General features: G+C 39.2%; 1 protein-coding gene across 2 annotated transcripts; it reads left to right on the top strand.

The window, feature by feature from the left end:
• The first annotated feature begins 1402 nt into the window (after positions 1–1402).
• LOC121516928 (lysine-specific demethylase 9) lies at positions 1403–21581 on the top strand. 2 transcript variants are annotated; one of them, XR_005992527.1, is made up of 8 exons: positions 1403–2003; positions 5011–5663; positions 12927–13064; positions 13425–13567; positions 13704–13871; positions 14546–14654; positions 16575–17549; positions 20454–21581. XR_005992527.1 is itself a non-coding variant. In XM_041798355.1 (7 exons), exons 1-7 carry the CDS (start codon positions 1403–1405, stop codon positions 17106–17108), a joined length of 2346 nt encoding a protein of 781 aa, XP_041654289.1. In that variant the 3' UTR covers positions 17109–21581. The 2 variants fall into 2 exon arrangements, 1 of the variants encoding a protein (XP_041654289.1); XM_041798355.1 differs by having other exon boundaries at positions 16575–21581.
• The last annotated feature ends 147 nt before the right edge of the window (positions 21582–21728 follow it).

Raw genomic sequence — 21728 nt, 5'->3', positions numbered from 1 at the left:
ACTCATGGTCACCTTAAAAGGCAAAGTTAAAACAACATACAGAAATCTGACATAAACATATAAACCAATAACTAATAAAAATACTGAGAAATAAATAAAAACTTGTGATTAGCTTCAGAAAAAGGTCATGAGTGAATAACATCAGTTCTACTATCTACACTATAACTCCCTCTTGTGTTAGGTTGCTGTACTGCTTATTCATAGAGGTGAATGTCAACTTCTTTGGCCAACTGACATCTATTTTACCACCATAAGGGGTCCTGAAGTAATGACACTTAAAAGGTGTTTAGAATCCCATTTACCTTGTTTTTACAAACATACTTGTAACTGGGTGATCAGGTGGCCTATAATGATTAGGTTGTGTCCCATGTATGGAGGTTAAAGACCTTGAAGAAGGCAGCTAGGGTCTGATATTGGCCTATAGGCCTGCCCACAATGACTGGGCCCTCCTGAAAGGTGATTTATTAACATAAATAAATGAGTGTTGAATTAGTAGCTCTCTTTTCTTGGACTTTTCAACTGACTACATTTTATGTGGCTGGGCCTAAAGCTCTCTGTTGTTCTGTAGTGACCTCCTGGATGAGTTGTTGATGCGCTCTTGGAGTAATTTTGGTAGGTCGGCCACTCCTGGGCAGGTTGACCACTGTTCCAAGTTTTCTCTATTTGTGGATAACGGCTCTCACCATGATTCACAGGAGTCCCAAAGCCTTGGAAATGCCATTTTAACCCAGACTGATGGATGTCAATGACTTTGTTTCTCATGTGTTGTTGAATTTCTTTAGTTTGCAGCATGAATGAAATAATCATTTAAAAACTGAATTTTGTATTTACATAGGTTATCTCTGTGTAAAATTAACATTCTTTGATTATGTGAAACATTTAAGAATAACAAATATGCAAAAAAAAAAAAAAAAAGAAAAAGAAAAGAAATCAGGAAGGGGGACGTTTTCACTACACCTACACCTCCAATTATTATTACTTTTCTTGTTTTGTTTTGTTTTGTTTTGTTTTTTAAATAGCTCCATAATTTGGACTAAAAGGCACCATGGAGTTTGCCTCTAGTAAATAAAAATTTAGCCTGTGCTTTTAATTCGTTTCCGTTGTCCCCCTCTCTAAAAGGTGAGGCACTGCCTCTCGTGGCGGTGAATAAATAAACCATGACGTCAGCCGGGCAGAAGTGAGTGCGTGCGAATCTGCACGCCTTCAGTACAGTACAAACTACAACTCCCATGTAGCTTTAGATATCAACTGACTACATGACCCAGATGTCCATGTGCTACGCGTGCGCACTAGCCTTAAAACATTAAAATAAAACTACAAATAAAGGACAAGAGGACTACAATTTTCCCCGGACCTGCGCAGTAGAAAATCAGAGTCCTTTAAATGTACTGTACGTGCAAAGATGGCAGCTCAAGTCGACTTGCTCCGTGCTAAAGTAGAAGAAGAAAGATTCAGGGTTAGTCTGGAAAGATTCATGAAAGAGAAGAAAAAGAAGAAGAAACGGGACCTGTCGCCGTCGGCTGACAAACGGGAGAAGTCTGAGAAAGAGGCGAAGAAAGTGAAGCTCCATCACCACCACCACCAACACGCCGAGCACCGGAGCCACCAGCCGCATCAGCTGCAGCAAAAACCCAAACCCCACAACTTCAGCGCGGACAAACATGCCCTGCACAAACACCACCATCACCACCACCATCATCACCACCACCATGACCACAGCCTCAGCAACGGAACCAAGAAGAACCTGCAATCGCCGTTGCCTCCTCTTCCTCCTCCTCCTCCTCCTCCTCCTGCGGTGCGGAAGGTACAGCCGGAGCAGCTGCAGAAGAAGCGAGCTGTCCCTCCAGAGCCACCTGCGCTCTTCACTTTCACGCCCCTCAAAATGGTCAAGGCCAAAGCCCAGGAGTTTAAAGAAAAGCACAGGGAGAAAGAGCTGAAAGTGAAGCCCAAGAAGGAAAACACTGAGGCTAATGTGAAGCACGCTGAGCTGAAGAAAAAGAAGGGTGAGTTGTTATATAAATTTGTGCAGACACAACAGGGGTCTAATGCTCTTTAAAAATGTGGTTTTAGGGTTTTCTAAGGCTTTATCATAAGGGAGAGGCTTATAGTTTCAGACACTATTTTAAGCACTAAATTAAGGTATAAGATCAGTGTTTTTGTCAGAAAATTAAAGTCTCCATTCTAACTTACAACTGCTCTTTTTTGTTGGCCCATTGTAAAAATAGTTTTTTTTAAATAGGGCTTGAGAAATCATAGCTCAGTATGCTGTAGCTGAATGGCAATAAATTAAATATCCTATATCTTTACTTTATATATCTTGGCCTAAAGAAAGAAAAACGTCAGTTCTACAACATTTTCCTAGACAAAGTCTCGCTAATTTGCTCTCAAATTACACAAATTAATGCTTTTAACTTCAAAATGTACATATTTTTCTCACAGAGGAAGTTGTTCCCAGCCCCCCAACACAGTTAGGAATCCTCCCACCAAAGTCTCCTAAAATCCTGTGGGAAACACTGGAAATTTTGAACTAATCACACTGCTGTCAAGCCGATAATATTGTGCACCCCTCATCTTTTCTGATAACTTATGTCTGTCAAAAGGGCCAAGTTGGCTGATACCAATGTTAAACCTTAAATGCATCCTTTAGTTCCTACTGTAAACAATCTTTAAGCTGCAAGAGCCGTGCCATAGCTGGGCACAGGGTATCAAGTCGAGGAAGAAAATGATTTCCATGAGCTTGCCATGCTGCAGATCCCCAAGTTTTAATTTCGGTGCAAAGGCTAAGAAGCTTTTAATGTCCCACACTGAGACATAAGCCCACTGACAGAAAGACTAGCTGAAATACCCCACTCAATGGCTGACAAATTTCAACCCAGTTATATTACTTTTCCCCACCAATTTTAGCAAATTAAACACATTTTTTGGTCAATTTTAAACCCTTTCCACCACTTATTTCTGCCCGTTTTTGCCATTTCTAAACCATATCTTGCAACTCTGCCTAATTCTGGCTCTGTTGACACATTATTGCCACTATTAACCCCTTTTACCACTTTTCAAGCCACATTTCCCAATTTGATATACTCATTTATGCCAGTGTCTGACTTTTTCTACCTCAGCTTACCCTTTTTTTGCCAGTTTAAATCAATTTTCATCCCATTTCTCAAAATTTCCACCTATTTTTTCCACTTCAATGCAATTTCAGCTACTTTTGAATTCACTTTTACCACCAAATAAGCCCATTTTTGCCTTTTTTGGTTCTAATCCAATTTTCACCATTTCTAATCATTTCTGCTTCCTTTAAAATCCAATTCTACACCTTTCCCACCATGTCTTGCCATTATTAACCAATTTTAGCTATTTTTATTGTATTTTAATTCTGTTTTCAACAAAAGGATTTACATTTTTAAGAGGACTACTTACTACACAAATGAATTAAAATTTGTTTCTTTGGTTAGAGTGGTTATTATTTAGGATAAATATAAAATACCACAACTTAACTTTGCAATGGACCATGATTTTGCTGGTCCTCAGAAATCTCTCCCATTTTTCCCCCTAATGGGCGGCCTTGTCTGCACATGACTATTCTCTGAATATGCATGGCTGTGTTCAACCACCTTCAGGTACAGTGGGGGTCCCCGGTCTCTGGCACCTTTATTTTGGGGGTCGCAGGCTGAAAAGGTTGAGAACCCCTGATTTAATAGACGATTATTTTGAAATTCCTCATCTTGTGTATTTTGAAAAAATCACAAGCAATAAATCATTCTATACTATAACCCATGCAATACTGATTATATTAAAGCAGGGCTGAGCAATTCTGAAAATAATTTCTGATTATTGTCTTTTACTGCAAATTTTATGATTTGTATTTGTATTTATGTCATTCTAATTTTTTATTAAAAATCTATTAAAACAAGGACAAACAATTTTTGCAAACAGTTTTAGAAATAAAGACCCTTAAATGCTTGCGTGATGCATCTCTGTTGCTGTATTAAACTGATATTTTCAAACACATTTCAGGTCAAAGAAACATTGCACCCTCTGCGATTTAGAAATTGCAGATGTAATCTAAATTGCAATTAATTGCCCAGGCTTAAGGGTGCTTAAGCCTGAACATTTTAAATGAAGCCTCAAACATAAAATAACTACCAGCCTGTCTACCTCCCTGCTCTTCTTTCAGGCCCGCCTGACTCAGCCTCTCTTCAGACAGGAGATGCTTGGTGGTCTTAACAAAAAAAGGATGTGGTTATATCTGAATCAGCATTAGCAATAATGGAATTATCAGTGTATCAGATATCTGCAAAATCCAATATTGTCTATCCCTGATGAAAAATAGATGATTAAAATTAAAGGATTACTGTGCACACATGCTGTTTTGCACTTTGACCATAGGTTTCATCATGTCTGGTAAATGGAGCATGTGCTCCCTTCTTTTACAGCACAGTGCATGCTCTGCTCCTCCTATGAAAACAGCTCTCAGTTTAATTTAAGTGAGGAGCAGGGAGCAGAGGGAGCCACAGCACATAACTTCTGTTAGTTTGAAAAGTGAGAGCTAAAAATGACAGCAGGCAGCTATTGGTAATCACTTTGGTTTTCAGGAGTCAAACTTTAAACAATACTAAACAACCTGCAGAATTTGTTAACTCAGTTGTGGAAGACTAAAAAGGAATTACTAAGAATTTATCAAATCATTTGAAAGTTATGCACAGATTTTGTTGATGTTATATCAGTAAATAATTATGTTTAATAACTGTGGTAACCATCAAAATAATTGTGATATTTTGCAATATTGTAGCAGTCCTAGTTCCCAGATACTTTTATTGATGTACAGCATTGATAACTAATGTGCCTAGAATTTGTTTCATTCAGGCATCGACATAGCATGCTATTATGAATTGACATTGCCACAGTTAAATATGCAATGTTCTTAAAATAATAACGCAGTAATACAGCTCTTTGTAGATATTACATGTTGCCTGTTCCTCTGACTTTGTCTTTTTTCTCCCCCTGTAGAGCCAAGGCCCAACAATGAGAACATGAAGTCTCTGACACTGGAGGAATATCTCCTGAAGAAGAAAAAGAAGAAGAAGAAGCACAGAGAGGAGGAGCGTAGTGCCAAAAAGGTCCGACACATGCACAACAAAGCGGTGCAGACAGTATGTTCAGCTCTGGGGACAGATCTCACCCTACCCATTAGCCCTGGTGCAGCTCCAAAGCATGAAAACAATCGTCAACCATCCAGGAACCCTGCAGACAACCACCAACCCTACCTCCACCCTCTCAAACTGGAACATGTCCCCTTCCTCTCCCACCAGGACCACTACATCCGCAACTCCTGCCTCCAGACAGGCATATATGGGCGCTTCATACACGAGGAGAGGCAGGCAAACGGTGGAGGGTTAGTTCTGCACGCCTATGCTGATGAGTTGGCGTGTCTTAGTCCAGCTCAGATGGAGTGTTTTGCACAGGAGTTTCTGGATTTGGCCTTCGGTGAGAGACCCAGAGGTGCAGCCACATACGCTCTGGCAGTGGTTCACAGTGCGGCTGCTTACCTGCCTGACTTCCTGGACTACTTCGCCTTCAACTTCCCAAGCACACCAGTCAAGATGGAGATTCTGGGCAAGAAAGACATTGAGACCACCACCATTGCCAACTTTCACTCTCAGGTATGTGGAAGATAACTGATCGAGAGAAAGTGCATTTTGATCACAACCAAAATATTATTGATTTTTGCTATGATCATTTGGCTATGCTCTGAATAAGCTTATTAACCAAGAGGTTTGCAGCCATGTGATCCCTATGAAGTGAAAAACACTGTTTAGCAATCAATGCAAAGGGAGGAAATTTACCACATTACAGCTCTAGTTGTAACTGCACTCTACATTTTTTCCCACAGGTTAACTAATTTACCTGGCATGAATGCGATCAATATTACACATTACAAAGTCCAGAAGACCTCCTTCTGCACGTCTAGCAAGATCAAGGGAAACAAAAGCCTTTAAGAGTCTTGTACATAGCTGTAAGGCCAGCTACACCTCTCTGACAGCTTTTCTCCCTTGTTTTGAGATACACATGTTTTAAGCTCAGCTCAGGGACTGGCATTAAAGATTAGATTTGGCCATAGCTGCTGCTTTGTGTGGCAAATGAAAAGTAAATAAACAAATGCTGATAATAGAAAGTCTAATGTACTGTAGACCAAATTAACCCTGTCAAGTAATGATGGGTTTTGCATCTAAAGGAACCAGCTGACTCGGTTCAGGTATCTGATTAAGAGGCCTCCTGGATGCTTCCCTGTGAAGGTCTTCCAGGTGTATCCAACTAGGAAAAGACACCAGGGTAGACCCAGGACTCGCTTGCGGGACTTCATATCTCATCTGTCCTGGGAACACCTCAGAATATCCTAGAAAGGGCAGGAAAATGTTGCTACGGACATAGATGTCTGGGCCGACTTGCTTAGCCTGCTGCCATTGTTACCTGACCCTGAATAAGCAGAAGAAAACTGATGGATGAGTGATGCATTGTGCACAAACAAGCTTGTTCTACTAGATGGCTCATTCATGTGAACAAGAGGAGCTAGCTCCTGTTTGAAAGCTGGTTTCCCTTCTACTATTTTTGTTGAAATTTAAAAAGCCAAAGTGGCACCAAGTGGAGAGCTGTTTGGAATCCAAAAGATGTTCCAGTCACAGTAAGCAAGGGTGGACAGCCATTGTAAGGGACACTATGGATGTTTGAAGCAATAATGTTGGCTGATGGCTAATTCTGATGTCCATGGTTTTTGGTGTAGCCCTCCTACAATGCCAACATTTAAAATTTGACCAAAGGTGATCCAATAGGACATATCTTCTGCCCAATAATGTTTTTTTTTTTTTTCTCAAAATCAGCAGTCAGGTGTGAAAATGCCAACATTCAATTGATAGAATTCAGCAGATGAACATCTACAGTTAATATCTGTCCACACCGCTTATCCCGTTGGGGGTCGCGTGGGGCTGGAGCCTATCCCAGCTCTCACTGGATGCGAGGTGGAGTACACCCTGGACTGGTTGTCAGTCAGTCGCAAGGCTTACACCTAGAGATAGACGACCAAGCACACTAACCTTCACAAGCATGTCTTTGGTGGTGGGAGGAAGCCGGAGTACAAGAAAACACACACATGCATGGGGAGATCATGCAAACTCAGCACAGAAAGGCCCTGACCGGGAAGTGAACCAGGAATCTTCTAGCTATGAAACAGCGTTAATCCCTGTGCCACAGTGCTGCCCAATATCTGTTCATGCCCAGATTATTTTCCAGTGGCTGATGTCTGTCAAAAAGGCTGATAGTGTCCAATACCATATGATTCAGATTCTTTGCGATTCTGTACATTAGAGTTTACCATGCCAAACCGTGACAGACTGTACTGAACCTGACCTGACTACATGGTGGAAACAGACCACATACAATCCCCCTCAGAAGTATTGGAACAGTGGGCCCAATTCAGGTATTTTTGCTGTAGACTGAAAACATTTGGTTGGGTTGGTCTGTTGCACAACTTAGGAGATAGCTTTATTTGTAATGGAACACCAAATTTTAAGGTGAGCAAAAGTATTGTAACAGAGAGACTTAAAACAGATAAAAGTAAATAAGACTTAATATTTTTTTGGAAATCATTTTCTTGCAGTAACTGCATCAAGTCTGTGACTCATTGACATCACCAAACCTTTGTATTCTTCTTTTTTGATGCTTTTCCAGCCTTTCATCACAGCCTCTTTCAGCTGTTGTTTGAGTTGGGGGGTTATTCCCTTTAGTCTCCTCTTTAGTAGGTAAAATTCATGCTCTATATGGTTTAAGTCTGGAGATTGACTTGGCCAGTCTAAAACCTTCCACTTCTTGCTCCTGATGAATTCCTTTGTTGTTTTGGCAGTGGGTTTTTGGTCATTATCTTGCTGCATGATGAAGGATCTCCCAATCAGTTTGGTTGCATCTTTCTTTAAATTGGCAGACAAAATGTTTCTGTAGACTTCTTAGTTCATTTTGCTGCTGCCATCATGTGTTACATCATCAGTGAAGACCAATGAGCCCGTCCCAGAAGAAGCCATGCAAGCCCAACCATGACATTACCTCCACTGTGTTTCACAGATGAACTTGAGCAGATCCTTTCTTTCTCTAAACTTTAGTCTTTCCATCACTTTGGTAAAGGTTCATCTTTGTCTCATCAGTACATTAAACTTTGTCCTAGAAGGTTTGAGGGTGGTCTCTGTACTATGGCATATTCCAGCCTTGCCTTCCTGTTTTTCTCACTAATGAGTGGTTTGCTTCTTCTTGTGTAGCCTCTGTACTTTATCATGAAGTCTTCTGTGAACAGTAGATGGGGATACCTTCACTCCTACCCTCTGGAGGTTGTTGCTGATGTCACTAACAGTTATGTTAGGGTGTTTCTTTACAGCTCTCCCAATGTTTCTGTTGTCAACTGCTGAATGTTTTCCTGGTCTAACCATTCACAACTGTTACTGAGTACACCAGTGGTTTCTTTCTTCTTCAGGACGTTTGTAATAGTTGTACTGGCTATGGCCAATGTTTGTGCAATGGCTCTGATGGATTTACCATCTTCTCTCAGCTTTACAGTAACTTGTTTTTCACCCATAGACAGCTCTCTGGTTTTCATTACATTTCATTTGGTTACACCTCTAACATACACATAATACAGTCTGCACAGACAAAACTCAAATCTAAAACTGAGTGTAGATATTCAGCAGTATATATTGTGTGAATAATAAAAGTAATAGGACACATCTGGGCAACAAAACACAGTCAGTACTTTTGCTCACATGAAAAATGGGTGGGTTCAAACAAAGAGTGCTATCTTCTAAGTTGTGTATCAGATCCAGATGTAAATACCTGGAAATAAAAGCTGAAATGTTGATCTCTTGTCTCATATTCATCTTTTGATGTCAAATCCAAATGTTTTCAGTGTACAGCAAAACTAAAGGAATTGGGCCCACCGTTCCAATACTTTCAGATGCAGTGTGAACAGTTTTAAACAGCACAAAACATTGGTGTTTTGATAGCACTTTTCTACAGGGAAATCAATTCTTGCCCGCCATTTGGAATTCCTCACCATCTGCAAACAAGCTATTTTCTTCTCTTCACTTAAAGTTAGTGCTGCACAAACTTCTTATTTGCATTTGAACATCATGGGTCTAAATTTAGACAGTCAGACTATCCTGCATGTAAAATCTTACACCCTGTTTTACCATAATGTGAGCGTCAGATATCATGTCACATCACATTGCAAGCTCATTTCCTGTGCACACTCCAATATTTATCTTCTGTGCCCTTGTAAATAGCATGACATCTACTGCTTTTATTTTAAATGTGGAGAAAATGAACTTAACTTTGTATTAACAAGCCTTTGAAAGCTTTGAGCCCAAAAGTTTTCCATCTGTGTTGATAGTCAGTAAAGCTCTATCTGTCCAGCCAGCAGTTTATAACTAAATATACCCCTTTTCAACCCTAAAATTTTCCTGTTGTATTTCTACAGGCACAGGAGGTCCAGCAGTCATGAATAAGATCAGTTATTTGCCACCTAGTAATTTGACTTATTCCAAAGTCCACTGGTGATCACTATAAAATTCTGAGCTACTGCCAGCTCTTCCTGGTTCTTTTTAAAGGCATCTAACAGAGCTGCTTTTGCTCCTCACAGAATTAAATGTCCTCTTTCTGCCTGAGAGAGATGGCAGAGGGGAGGAAAAGCGAGCCAGGATGTTTGCATGTGTGATGTTCGATCTGCAAAGATCCCAGCCATGCTCTGTTTATGCAGAGAAAGCAGACCTTGTTTGATCATTTCAACTCTCAAGCATCCAGAGAATAAATAGATGCTGTGAGAGCAGAATGATTGCCTGCAGTGGGATGCTTTGTTGTATCTGCTGCACTTTATTGGGTCATTGCTGTACATAAAACTGCAGACTGAAAGCCATGAGTAGATAACATAATATTGCAGCAGCGCTCTCAAACAAGGAAGGCGTTATAATGGGGATTCACCTTTTTCTACAGTGATCACAGCCTGTCAAACTTTTTTATAGTTACTGCACAGAAATCTACATTTAGTAGTAAAAATCTTACTGGCTTTGGTTGGCTGCTTTCTGCTTTATAAGTAAGGAGCCAGTGAGTGTGACCTTTTATGGATATTGTAGGTTATTAACTTGTATCTCAGAGTTCAAACTCTATCTTTGGCTTCAAGGATTATGTCGGACAGAGATAATATTGTAAGTTACAAATGACTCTCATGAGCAGTGCGTTTGTTTTGCACGAAGTTAGAGAGCAATAACCATGCAAAGAAAGAACATATAAAGGCATTGCATTTATGTAGCTAAATGTCCTTTATTATACTGCAGTAGAGCCTGTACTCTGAAAAGAGACAATAATGCACAGCAGACTTTTTCAATACGCTTTACCTCTAATTTGCTTTCAGACATACATTCATTGTAGATTAGTCATGAAAATGAGAAAAGTCACAGTTTAGATTTCACATGCTTCAGGTCACATGACTAACATTGTATGTGCTGCAGTGTGATTATTGTGCATACACACATCACAAACATGACTGTAAAACGATACATATCATTCAGCCCATAGTTGTGCCTTAATATAATTTTCTAAATTTAAATGTAGACCCCGCTTTACTTTCTTCACACACTGGGTGCAGCCATCTGACCGCTCTGACACAGAGCTGAAAGAGGAAATGTGGAGAGTAGAGACTCTGTAGTCATCAGCTTTACTACTGGTGGTGATATCAGACAGGCTTTTATTGCAGAGAATTCATGGAATCGATTTGCATCAAACAACTCATAAGTGGCAGCATCACATGCTACAGGTCATGTGCTAAGGGTCACTGAAATTATATGTCCTGTGATGTGACCATTGCATGTATGCACACTGTAAGTGAGGTCGCAAAATGAAATATTATTCAGACCAAGTTAAAAAAGAAAAACATTCACTGAATCTATGCAGAGTAGAGATTAAATCAGGATGGGCAACTTGGGCCAAATGTGGCCCACTAAGTAAATTTGAATTACCAATAAATTAAAATCTTTAAGGAGAGACAAGAAAAAAAACCAAAACATTCTTAGTGTAGTCTTTCACTACTGATATATGATTGATTATTTTCTATTTGATTAAAATAATTGTAAACTTGATTTCAGTTTCTTTTGATTTTTTTTTTTATTTTTCCTCAGTCAAAATTTTATACTAATCTACTTTTATATTGTTTATATTTATTTTTGAATAATTTGTAATTTATTTTTAATATAAATTATTTGTATTTTTTTTATTTGATTAGAAAATTATCAATCAATGTATGACTTCTTAATCATTGTATTATTTTTAAAATTTTTATTTCATTAATTTTATGTTATTTTATTTAAACTTAATTAATTTTTTCTTTAATTTTAATTTTTTTTCTTAGATTTAATTTTTTATTTTTTCATTCATTTATTTTATTTAAACTTTATTCATTTATTCTTTTAATTTATTTTAAATTGATTTTAATTTAATCTTGAATTGAATTGATTTAAATTGATGTTTCTGTATAACCTATTTGTATGCATCACTAAATGCACTTGTAAAAAAAAAACAAATATGCAAGTAAACTAACAAGTAGCTGTCATGTTTACTGCATTCAAAAAACAGTTTGAAATTGATTAAATTGTGTTTTTTCATTAAATTTACTATTTCTATTTGCACTTGAGTTCAAAAATATAAATGTTGGTATAATAAATGATCATGAAAGCTACATAATTGAATTATTCGTAATCATTGAGTTTAAATTGAGAAAATCAAACAATCTATAACAATTTGGCACTTTAGTATTGGCAATGAAATTAATGCGGCCCTCTTGGTAACTCAAGTTGCCCATCCCTGGTTTCAATCAACTGTTCAGGCCTGAGACTGACCCAACATGGCCCAACATCCCTGCCTCATTGCAATTCTTGACTTAAAAAGTGTTTTAAATAAAAAAAAAAACATCATGTCAAGCAGTTTATTAACCAGACATTTTTATCACTGCTACCACAACCAGCACCAGATAACTTGGATGTATGTTTTTGACATAATTCGGGAGAAAAGCTGTTAAAAGTGAGTGAAGAACAGTGTGGACTGTAGTCTCTGTTAACAGAGGGACTCTCTCTTAAAAATGTTTTTGTATCTGCTCCTCATCCTCTCTGCTAATTTGCTCATTAATAGGCCATATCTGTAATACCTGCTGCTATCTTGCAACCATTAAGATTTCTTTCATTATAACTGAACTGTAGTTTAAACTTTAACACAACAGCCAACTTAAAAAAAAAAAAAAAAAAAGTCATATTTAAGCTGTTGCTTTGGCCCATCAAATCAGTGAATGAGATGGGCAGGACCAGGCTTGGAGAGACTGAGCACAGGCTCGGGAAGCATCAAGCCAGAATTTTTGAGCCTCATCTGAGTGCTTAAGCAGAGAGTTGTGTATAGAAAAAAAAATCAGATTTTTTTTTTCCTCTCCTGTGAGGAGTTTTTAGCTGGTTATGAAAGCCTTGAATAAATTTTGATTGTGTAACCTGACCTTTTAAAGAAAACAGTACCATCAGTGATAGATCTGATTATTACTTACATAGTTATTTTTAACATTTGAAAACTCTGTCACAGGATATTTGTCTGATGAGGTTAGTTACAGCATGCTTCGTCTTTATAACATTTTCCACGGCAAAAAAATCAACAATGAATGATATGTTTTGCATAAATAAGACTCTACTTTGTCCAGGGAAGCCATCAAAATAATCGTAAACTAAAATCTCTTCACAAGACCTTTTGGATTTTTTTTTTTTTTTTTTTTACTGTAAACTGATGTTGAAAGTCTGATATTTACTGTCATGGGATAGTTTTCAGTGGGACACACTGACATATTCTGCTTCTTCTCGCTCCAGGTGAGTCGGACTTACTGTTCGGGAACGTACCGCTCCGGCCCCATGAGGCAGATCAGCCTGGTTGGAGCTGTGGATGAAGAGGTTGGAGACTACTTTCCAGAGTTCCTTGACATGCTGGAGGAGTCCCCTTTTCTCAAGGTTGGAGGGCGATTCCTATCTTCTACAATTATGATTAATATTCTGTTTTTATATTTCAAGTTTGTAGTCTAGTTCAATCAAGAATATTGGGATCAGATCTCCCTCGATAGGTTATAGTTTGTTATACTCCAGTAGGGATAGATTGTTATTTGTGTGGCATCTGTTCAATCTGAAGTGCAATACATAGGTTAAATTGCATAATTTATCATTACATGGTTGTTTGGGTTTATTTAGTTGTGTTGGTAAAATATCTGCTACTTTAAGTCCATTCTCCTATATTTTACTAGTCATAAAATATCTCAGTTTGGCCATTAAATTTTAACTCCCCACTGTGTTCTTGAATGTCTACATAACAAACAGATGACTCTGCCCTGGGGAAGCCTCTCCAGTCTAAAGCTGGACTGTCGCTCCCAGAGTGATGATGGTCCCATCATGTGGGTCCGACCAGGAGAACAAATGGTTCCTACTGCTGACATGCCCAAGTCTCCTTTTAAAAGACGCAGGTATGACCACAGAAAAAGAACGTATGAACTGAGATCCATGTTCAGAAAAGATCATCCCTATGCAAATGTAAGGTTTACTATTGATATAACGATGTGTTTTTCTCATCTCCTACCATCATCACAACGTTTTGTGTAGGTCCATGAATGAAATAAAGAATCTACATTACCTGCCGAGGGCCAGCGAACCCAGGGAGGTTCTGTTTGAGGACCGGACTAAAGCCCACGCTGACCATGTGGGACAGAGTTTTGACTGGCAGAGCACGGCTGCTGTGGGGGTCCTGAAGGCAGTACACTTTGGAGAATGGTGAGGGTTTTTTTTTTGGTATGATTTAAAGCAGACAATATCTGCTTATCTATTTGCTGGTTCTGTCATAAAAATTCCCTGAAAAGCCAAAGAAGCAGCTGTAACTACAGTACCTTTGTACCCCTAAAAGTAGCTAACTCAATGATGCTCAACTAATTCAGGGAAAAATCATTTTATTCCCAACAAACTCAATAAAAGTCCCCACTTGTTATGTTGTTCTGCCTTTGATTTTGTAAAAGCCATTTCAGACAATGGGTTCCTTTTAGTAGCAGCTAACAGAACATAATGATAACTGAACACATGGACTTTTGTGTGATCAGAGCATCATTTTGTGGCCTTTTGCACTGACATGAATTAAACATAACATCAAGGCTTTTTTAGGAAGTGAGGACTGTTTTTTTCTACAGCGACTCTTGACCCTGTTTCCAACTCTATCCACTGTCCTCCTCTATCTAATAAAGGCACAAAAATGCCCAAAAATAAATCTTAAAAAAAAAAAAAAAAAGAAAAGCCTGAAAAAGTGATTTTTGCATAATATATCCCCTTTAATGCCAGAAGCCTAGTTTTAATTAAAGATAATGCCTAATAGTCATGAATGTTGCAGTAATTAGATGGTGTTAATCAAGGAAGGCATGTTAACTTGTTTGTGTTTTGTTTTTTCTCTTTTTTTACAGGAATAACCGATCTCGGATTACCAAAGATGTTGTGTGTTTCCAGGCTGGGGACTTTAATGAAGTTGTCCAGAGGCTGCAGCTGGATCTCTATGAGCCCCCTGTGTCTCAGGTGACAGCTGGATTTTATGCAGAGACTTTTTACCCTTTAACTAACTCACGCCCTGATTGTTTTTAAGTCTGTATATTTGTGAAATGATAGGGGCAGCAGTAGCTCAGTCCATTAAAACAGCTCAAGTCCCAGTTTGGACCAAAATATGGAAATTGGTCTGAGGTCTGTAGAGGTCGCATTTCATTTTCCAAGCACTGCTGAAGAGCCATTGAGCAAGGCACTGACTCCCCAGCTGCTCTTGCAGTCTCTCATATACTGCCCCTTACTTTGACATCTCTGTAATTGACCTGTTGACAACCGATCAGCACATTGCCCAAGTTAAAGTCAGCAGTTTTCCGTTGGACAACCTTTGACAAGAGGATATAAGTTTACCAAGTGGAATGGCCATATTCTTAGCGACGACTAGCTAAGTTATGATAACATTACATTACAAAGTTTGCTGCAAGGTGATGTTATAAATCATGTTACCGATATTATGGTTCTGTCCCATTTCTCACCCCTGCCCCTGGATTTCATGTGACTACTTGCCTCAAATTTTGCCCTGGGCAATGGGTTGAAGCTCCTGATACATTATCAACTGTCATCACAACTACTGTGTAAACAGACGCTAAATTACCAGACATTTCTACAATGAGAAATGATCTAATAATGCTTTTTCTAAATCAGAAGAACTACAGTGCCTTGAAAAAAGTAAAACTATGATGTGAGACTCTTTATTTTTTTTTTCTTTAAGCTATATTTTTGGATTTTTTTCAACGCTTTTATTCTTAGAGGAGGGCAGTAAGTAGAGCTTGAAACAGGGGTGAGAGAGTGGGGGAGAGACATGTGGGGAAGTTGCCACAGGCTGGCTTTGAACCCGGGCGTCCACGAACATGGGCGCACTGTAACCGCTAGACCATCTACGGTCCATTTGTTTTGTTTGTGTGGTTAATTTTTGGGCTTTTTGCCTTTTAATGGAATAGGACAGCTAAAGAGAGACAACAAATATGGGGAAAGAGAGAAAGGGCAGACGTGCACCAGACAGGGCCGGGGTCAGGATTCAAACTTGCACCAGTGCTTGAAGGACTGCAGCCTCTGCATTTGGGCACCTGCTCTGTTAAATTAGATTGTTGTTGTATATTTTAAAATTGTAGTTTGCCCTAGTGAAATCTACATTTGAAGGGCCATGTAGCTGTAGCACTTGATCCTGCCCTTCCATTCCTGCGAGAATCAGGATATCCTACCCCTAAATGTAAATTTGCAAAAGATAGGGGTAGGGCTAAGTGGTAGGGGCGAAGGGTTAAAATGGGGATGAGGTTGTCTATGCATATGCCTTTGCAGCAAACTTTGCTAACGCCGTTGCCTCAGCTTGGAAATAATGTAGAAATCCTTGTTGATCTTCCTTTCATTGAACTGACTGTGTGATTGGCCACAGTGGCTTTATCCAAAGGAAAACAATTGGCTGTTTTATGTTAGAATCGAGGAGTGGGATAGAAATTACCCCATGCACATTATTTAACCATTTTCATAATTGTAAAATAATGCCGGAGGCATGGAGGTTTACAAGCTGGATGTCTGATTGCATTGTGTAGCTGCAAGAAATGTGATTGGCTAGTAGCACTGGAGTCCCCCTTCCTATGTGTAGGCATTATGTTTAATAACAACGTGTTAGCACTGGATTTCCCCTCTGGTATTAATAAACTGTGTATTCTTCCTCCTCCTCTACTTCCTCTTCTTTCATGTTTTAGCTCTCATGGTTTTCTTTTGTCTCTACATCACAGGGTTTTATTTATGTCTTTGTATGTAGAAGCTCCTACAGACCAGTCGCCCTGAAGGATTGATAATGCTGAATAGCACTTGACTTTAAAATCAGCGATTTACCTAAAGATAGCATGTACTGATAACATTACATACATATAACCTCCCTTTATCTTCTCACAGTGTGTCCAGTGGGTTGATGATGCGAAGCTCAACCAGCTGAGGCGTGAAGGGATCCGCTACGTGCGCGTCCAGCTCTGTGACAACGACATCTATTTCATCCCGAGGAACGTCATCCACCAGTTTAAGACCGTGTCTGCGGTTTGCAGCCTGGCCTGGCACATCCGCCTCAAGCAGTACCACCCTGGGGGAAACGACAAGGAGGAGGAGCAGCAGCCAAATGATCTCAGCCCAACGTCTGGACGTGTCTCTTTTTCTTCCCCTGCGATGCCGGACGCCACTGTTACTCCACGTGCTCGACCGCAGGGGGACAACATCCGAGGAGGGGTGGCTAAGACTGAAGAACCAGAGTACCAGAGGCCGGCAACACCTCCTAAGGAGCCTCAGCCGGCCCCTCCACAGCCCACCAAATCTGCTCACCTGCCCCCGGCATACCAGGATCCCCACCTTTCTCTGGAAGCAATCCACTCTGGATGCACGCCATCAAAAGAGGCCTCTCTTCCTAATCTGGGCCACACCGCAGAGCTCCCTAAATGATTTTTCTACACGCCCACAATCTCCTCTTCTGTCCTCATTTTGAGGTCAGGATCTGAAGGAACTGTAGACTTTAAATGACTCTAAGTCAGTCAGAAAGCTTTTCAACTTAAATTATTCTTCACACTTTTTTAAAAGTCCCAACAGTTTCTTATTTAGCCAAAGTATCCTTGGCTTTAATGTAACATAAAGTTGTTTTTATTTGATCGCACCTAAACTGGAACTCTCTTCAGTCTTATTCAGACGGTGCGTGTCATGAAATGTGGGGAAGAAACTCTTATTTTTAGACTGATGAAACAAGTGGCCATGCTCTCTGGAAGAGAGGAATTTTTGGTTTATTTCAAGGCTCAGATGTTTTTTTTTTTTTAAAGTAGAATTGCTAAAAGAGACGAGAGTCTGCAGCAGTTTAACTGGCGGACCGACTGTTTACCTGGTTGATTTAAGGTACTGTGGAGGCATGATACTGTCATTGCACTGTTTTATTTACTTCTTTTTATGAGGCATCTTGACTAACTGAAGAGCTGACTGTGTATGAAGATGGATGACAGTCTCCACCTCCTCCTTATGTACAGAAGTGAAGCCATAACTTCTCCCATTATGGGTAACCAGTAGAGCTGTAGCGGTTCACAGAGGTCACACATTAAGAGAATTCCTGGTTTCTGTCATTTATTGTTCTAATTATTACTACCTAAGTTTTTTTTTACATTTAGCCAAAAAAGAGGAAAACAACAAAAAAAAAATGCAGAATGAAAAGCAACAAAGAAATAAAAAGCCTAATATCTCCTGATTTGAAATATTATATTCAATATGAAACATGCAAATTAAAAATATGGCATTTAAGAGCATTACATGATATTTATATTTAGTAATACAGCTCTTAGTAAACAGCCAGTGTCCCATCTGTTGACATGGAGGAGGTGGAGCTGACCAAGGTCAGCCTTTAGGGGGAGCTCCAAATGTTTTGGTTGCTGAAACATGGTCCATCTTTATAAACAGCTATGAACAGTGCTAAGCAGATGCAGTGATCAGCTTCAGAGGTTGAGGGCAGTGCCAATCGTTTGCAAACCTGGGCCTCTGTCATTTTACTGGAAAGCTTGCCTGTTGTTTGATTCCCTGCATTGGTCACAGTCATTTAAACATGATAATCAGAATGAGTCTCTTGTTTAAAGATTTCAATCAAGGGAGATGATGCATTTTCTTAAGTTTGAGATTTAGGGTCATATAATCATCTTTTTAAACAAGCACTTCTATCTTTGGGGTCTGTGTCCATAGACGGAGCTTTATGTGCCGACAGCGTCCACAGCTTCTGTTTTAAAGTGCTTCCCACCAATACTTATTCTTGCTTGGCTATGAAAGTATTTTAAAAATAAAAACCACGAAAACTATGTGAAGGAATCCTGCTCCTGCATTAGCAGCAGCTTCAGACCTGGAAATTGTTCCCTGAAAAGGATGAGATCGGGTTTACTTCTCCCTAACCATGAAGTTTGACAAAGCTGATATCAAAGTACCACTTCTGCTTGATTTTGATTGGTCAGTGAGGGAGAAGTGTCATTGATAAGCACAGCACAGCTCTGCTCTATAAGTTCGGCATTTTGAGATCTGAAAGTACAGTGACAAAAACAGTTGAGACTGAGGATGTTTTTGCAGTATTTCCATAGCGAGTACCAAAAATACCTTTTGGTTATAATGATTATTATTGCTTTACACTATTTTAAACTCACAATCATGGTTCAGTACTCGGTCTATGCTGTAACTCAGCCACCCACCACTACTAGCCAAAGTAGCTCAGGTAAACGGCTACTGCAATGCTATTTAAGAGTGGGTGGTGATGCGGTAATACTGTATCCTGGCTTCCTGTAGTGCCATCTTGAAGACGGTGCCATGTAATGAGCTCATGTTTGTAATAGTAAATGTCTTAAGACAGCACCAATACCTCTATGTGAAAATGCTCCTGTTAATGATTTCAGGGCATTTTACGCGCCATCGCCTGGAACGGCGATGGCACCGCATTGTGGTCTTCTCTAAAGTCAAACTGTTCAACGCGCACCACCGGTTGTAATGTGAGCCACAGCAATGTGACTTTAAAAGCACGAATTCCATAGATCAGTGATGAGAAATGATGACGTTTAGGTTATTCAAAACTAGAGGTGCAGCAGCAATGCCAAGCACAATTAAACCATCAACACTTTTTAGAAACATTTAAACCCATCATAACCACTTTTTAGCTAAAGTTTACTCAATAAACTTTCCATAAAGTTAACTTGTGGTACGACAGAGCTGCCAGGCTGTTCAACACGGAAATAAAATATAAATAAGGCCCATCTTCATCAAAACATTACTTAGCATCTTAGATACTGTATTACAGTATTTGTGGATTATTGTTTGCCATATTTCTCCTTAATGATGGGGGTGCATAGGAGCTTCTTTGCATACAGAGACTTCACTTCCAGCACCCCTTCAATCTGTTTTTTTTTTTTTTTTTTTTTAACTCAAAGGATTAAATGATGCACCTGCAGAGGCATGCTCTGCTAGTTGTGCTTTTGGGTCCACATGGGCAAAAGCTTGTAAAAAATATGTTTTTTTAACACCTGGTATTAATACCGTATGCTCCAGTAAAATCTGGGGAAGGTTTGGTGGTATTGAAAAAACATAAACTGCCCAATCCAAATGCTAATGCTACCACAACCTTCCCTTACCTGGCGTAAACAGCGGTGAACTGATAGCAACTCATAGGAACAGCTGTATTTAGCTTAGCTCTAGTTTAGCTCTGTTTTGGTTTAGAAAATGGGAATAATATCATACATTGGCTGTGTCAGATTCTTGCATACAAGCAAAGCGTTAAGTGGCAATATTCAGCGCAGGTATGTGGATTTCACCTGAACAAACTTCACAATGTTTCCCAGCTGCTGCTTAACAGATGCTGTGATCCCATCCTTAATAACAGGGCTCACAGTTTCTGGGAGTTTTATTTCTCTTTAGATGAGTTGCCTGAACGCAATAAGCATTTAAGTGGATTGGAAATAATATGCATGAGAGCATCACTAGTTTTTGCATCCAGGAGTACTGAAAACACTGGACTGCACTGCACCATCTATGGACACAGACCCTTATTTGTCAGCTTTATAAGTTGCAGTTTGTGCAATCCTTTATTTAAATGCTATTTTATAAAGTGCCCTTTTTTACTGTTGATACCTTTTTTGATAATCTATTTATTTTCTCAAGATTGAGCTAGATTTATGAACGTGGATTTCATAACTAGACGTGACTTCATTGTTTAATTATAGGAATGAGTCTGATTAAACGTGATTTGCAGCTACTGCAATAATTATCTGAATATTTCTTCTCCAGGTTTGGAGAATGTCTTCAGAGCCTGGTATGTAAATATTTTGTTGTTTTTGTAGCAGAATATGTGAACGCTGTCAGGGCACTCACATCACTCCGTTTTAATTTCCCACTTTGATTTTTAGCTGTAATTGTCACTGTGTTTGATGAGGCACTTTTGTGGAGGGTTCCTGAAGTGGTGTTCACTTTGTGGGAACTGTGTGGGTTTATACTATGAATGCTTTTTTTTTTTTTTTTTTAATAATCTGAAAGAGTGAGGCCTCCTGCAAATTGTACAACATTTCCTTCTGAAGAGTTGAACTCCTTGCCTGTAATTTTCTCTTCTTTGGACATTGTCTTCCTTATTTCTGCTCTGAAGATCTGACTTACAGTCCTCCTGAACCTATCAGAGGGCTTTATTGACTAGAACCACATGCAGTCATCGAAAGAAGTGAAAATGTGACTGCCTTCTTCTCTGACTGCCTCTTAGTGCCTTGTACTGTATACAATAGCTTCATTTAAATCTGTGGGTTGTATTAGTCAACAATTAGAGATGTGGACTGGCCAAGCACCTGATGTGAATCTGTTTTTTTGTTTTGTTATTTATTGATAAAAAATGTTGCTCACTTGATGCTTTTTTATTTCTATCATTGACTATATATACAGATGGACAACTGAATTGAAGCCAGTGGCAGGCATCTTTATTTTGTCCTGGTGACATCACTGGAGCCACAGGTGATGCAGTAGAGACCGACAGTGTTGGCATTCATGCTTTTTTGCTAACCAAAGCATTTATTTAACTTGCCGATAAAAGATCACTCAGGTTGGTACAATCCATAGGTTGTTTTTAATTTTTTTTTTCATGCTTTTATTGCTGATTTAACAGTGGATAGAACTCGAAATCATTAACTTGTGATTGATACTCCAGCCAATCAGCAAGGGAGATACAAAAGTTTTGGCTTCTGCTGTGGGGAGCTGTGATGATGTCCATCTTTATATACGGTCTATGATTTCTACCACTGCATGTCACCTGGAAACAAACAATTACAGCATCATAGTATCACTTAAAGGTAAACAAACATACTAGATCCTGTTCAGGAAAATGTCTGTTAAAGGGTCTCAGTATCTCTAGCTCAGTATAGAAATAAAACAGACAGTTACAATACTGTCATGGCAGTCTTTTGTTTATTTATTATTTATTTGTTGCGTTACTTTGGGTTTCTAGCTTGCTGTCTTATGAGGTAGCATATTCAACATCATTTTAAACATTTTGCGAAGCACAAAAACAGCAGAGTCATTATT

Source organism: Cheilinus undulatus, linkage group 11 (assembly GCF_018320785.1).
Source record: "Cheilinus undulatus linkage group 11, ASM1832078v1, whole genome shotgun sequence".
Lineage (NCBI taxonomy): Eukaryota > Metazoa > Chordata > Actinopteri > Labriformes > Labridae > Cheilinus > Cheilinus undulatus.
This window is presented reverse-complemented; position numbering and strand designations above follow the sequence as displayed.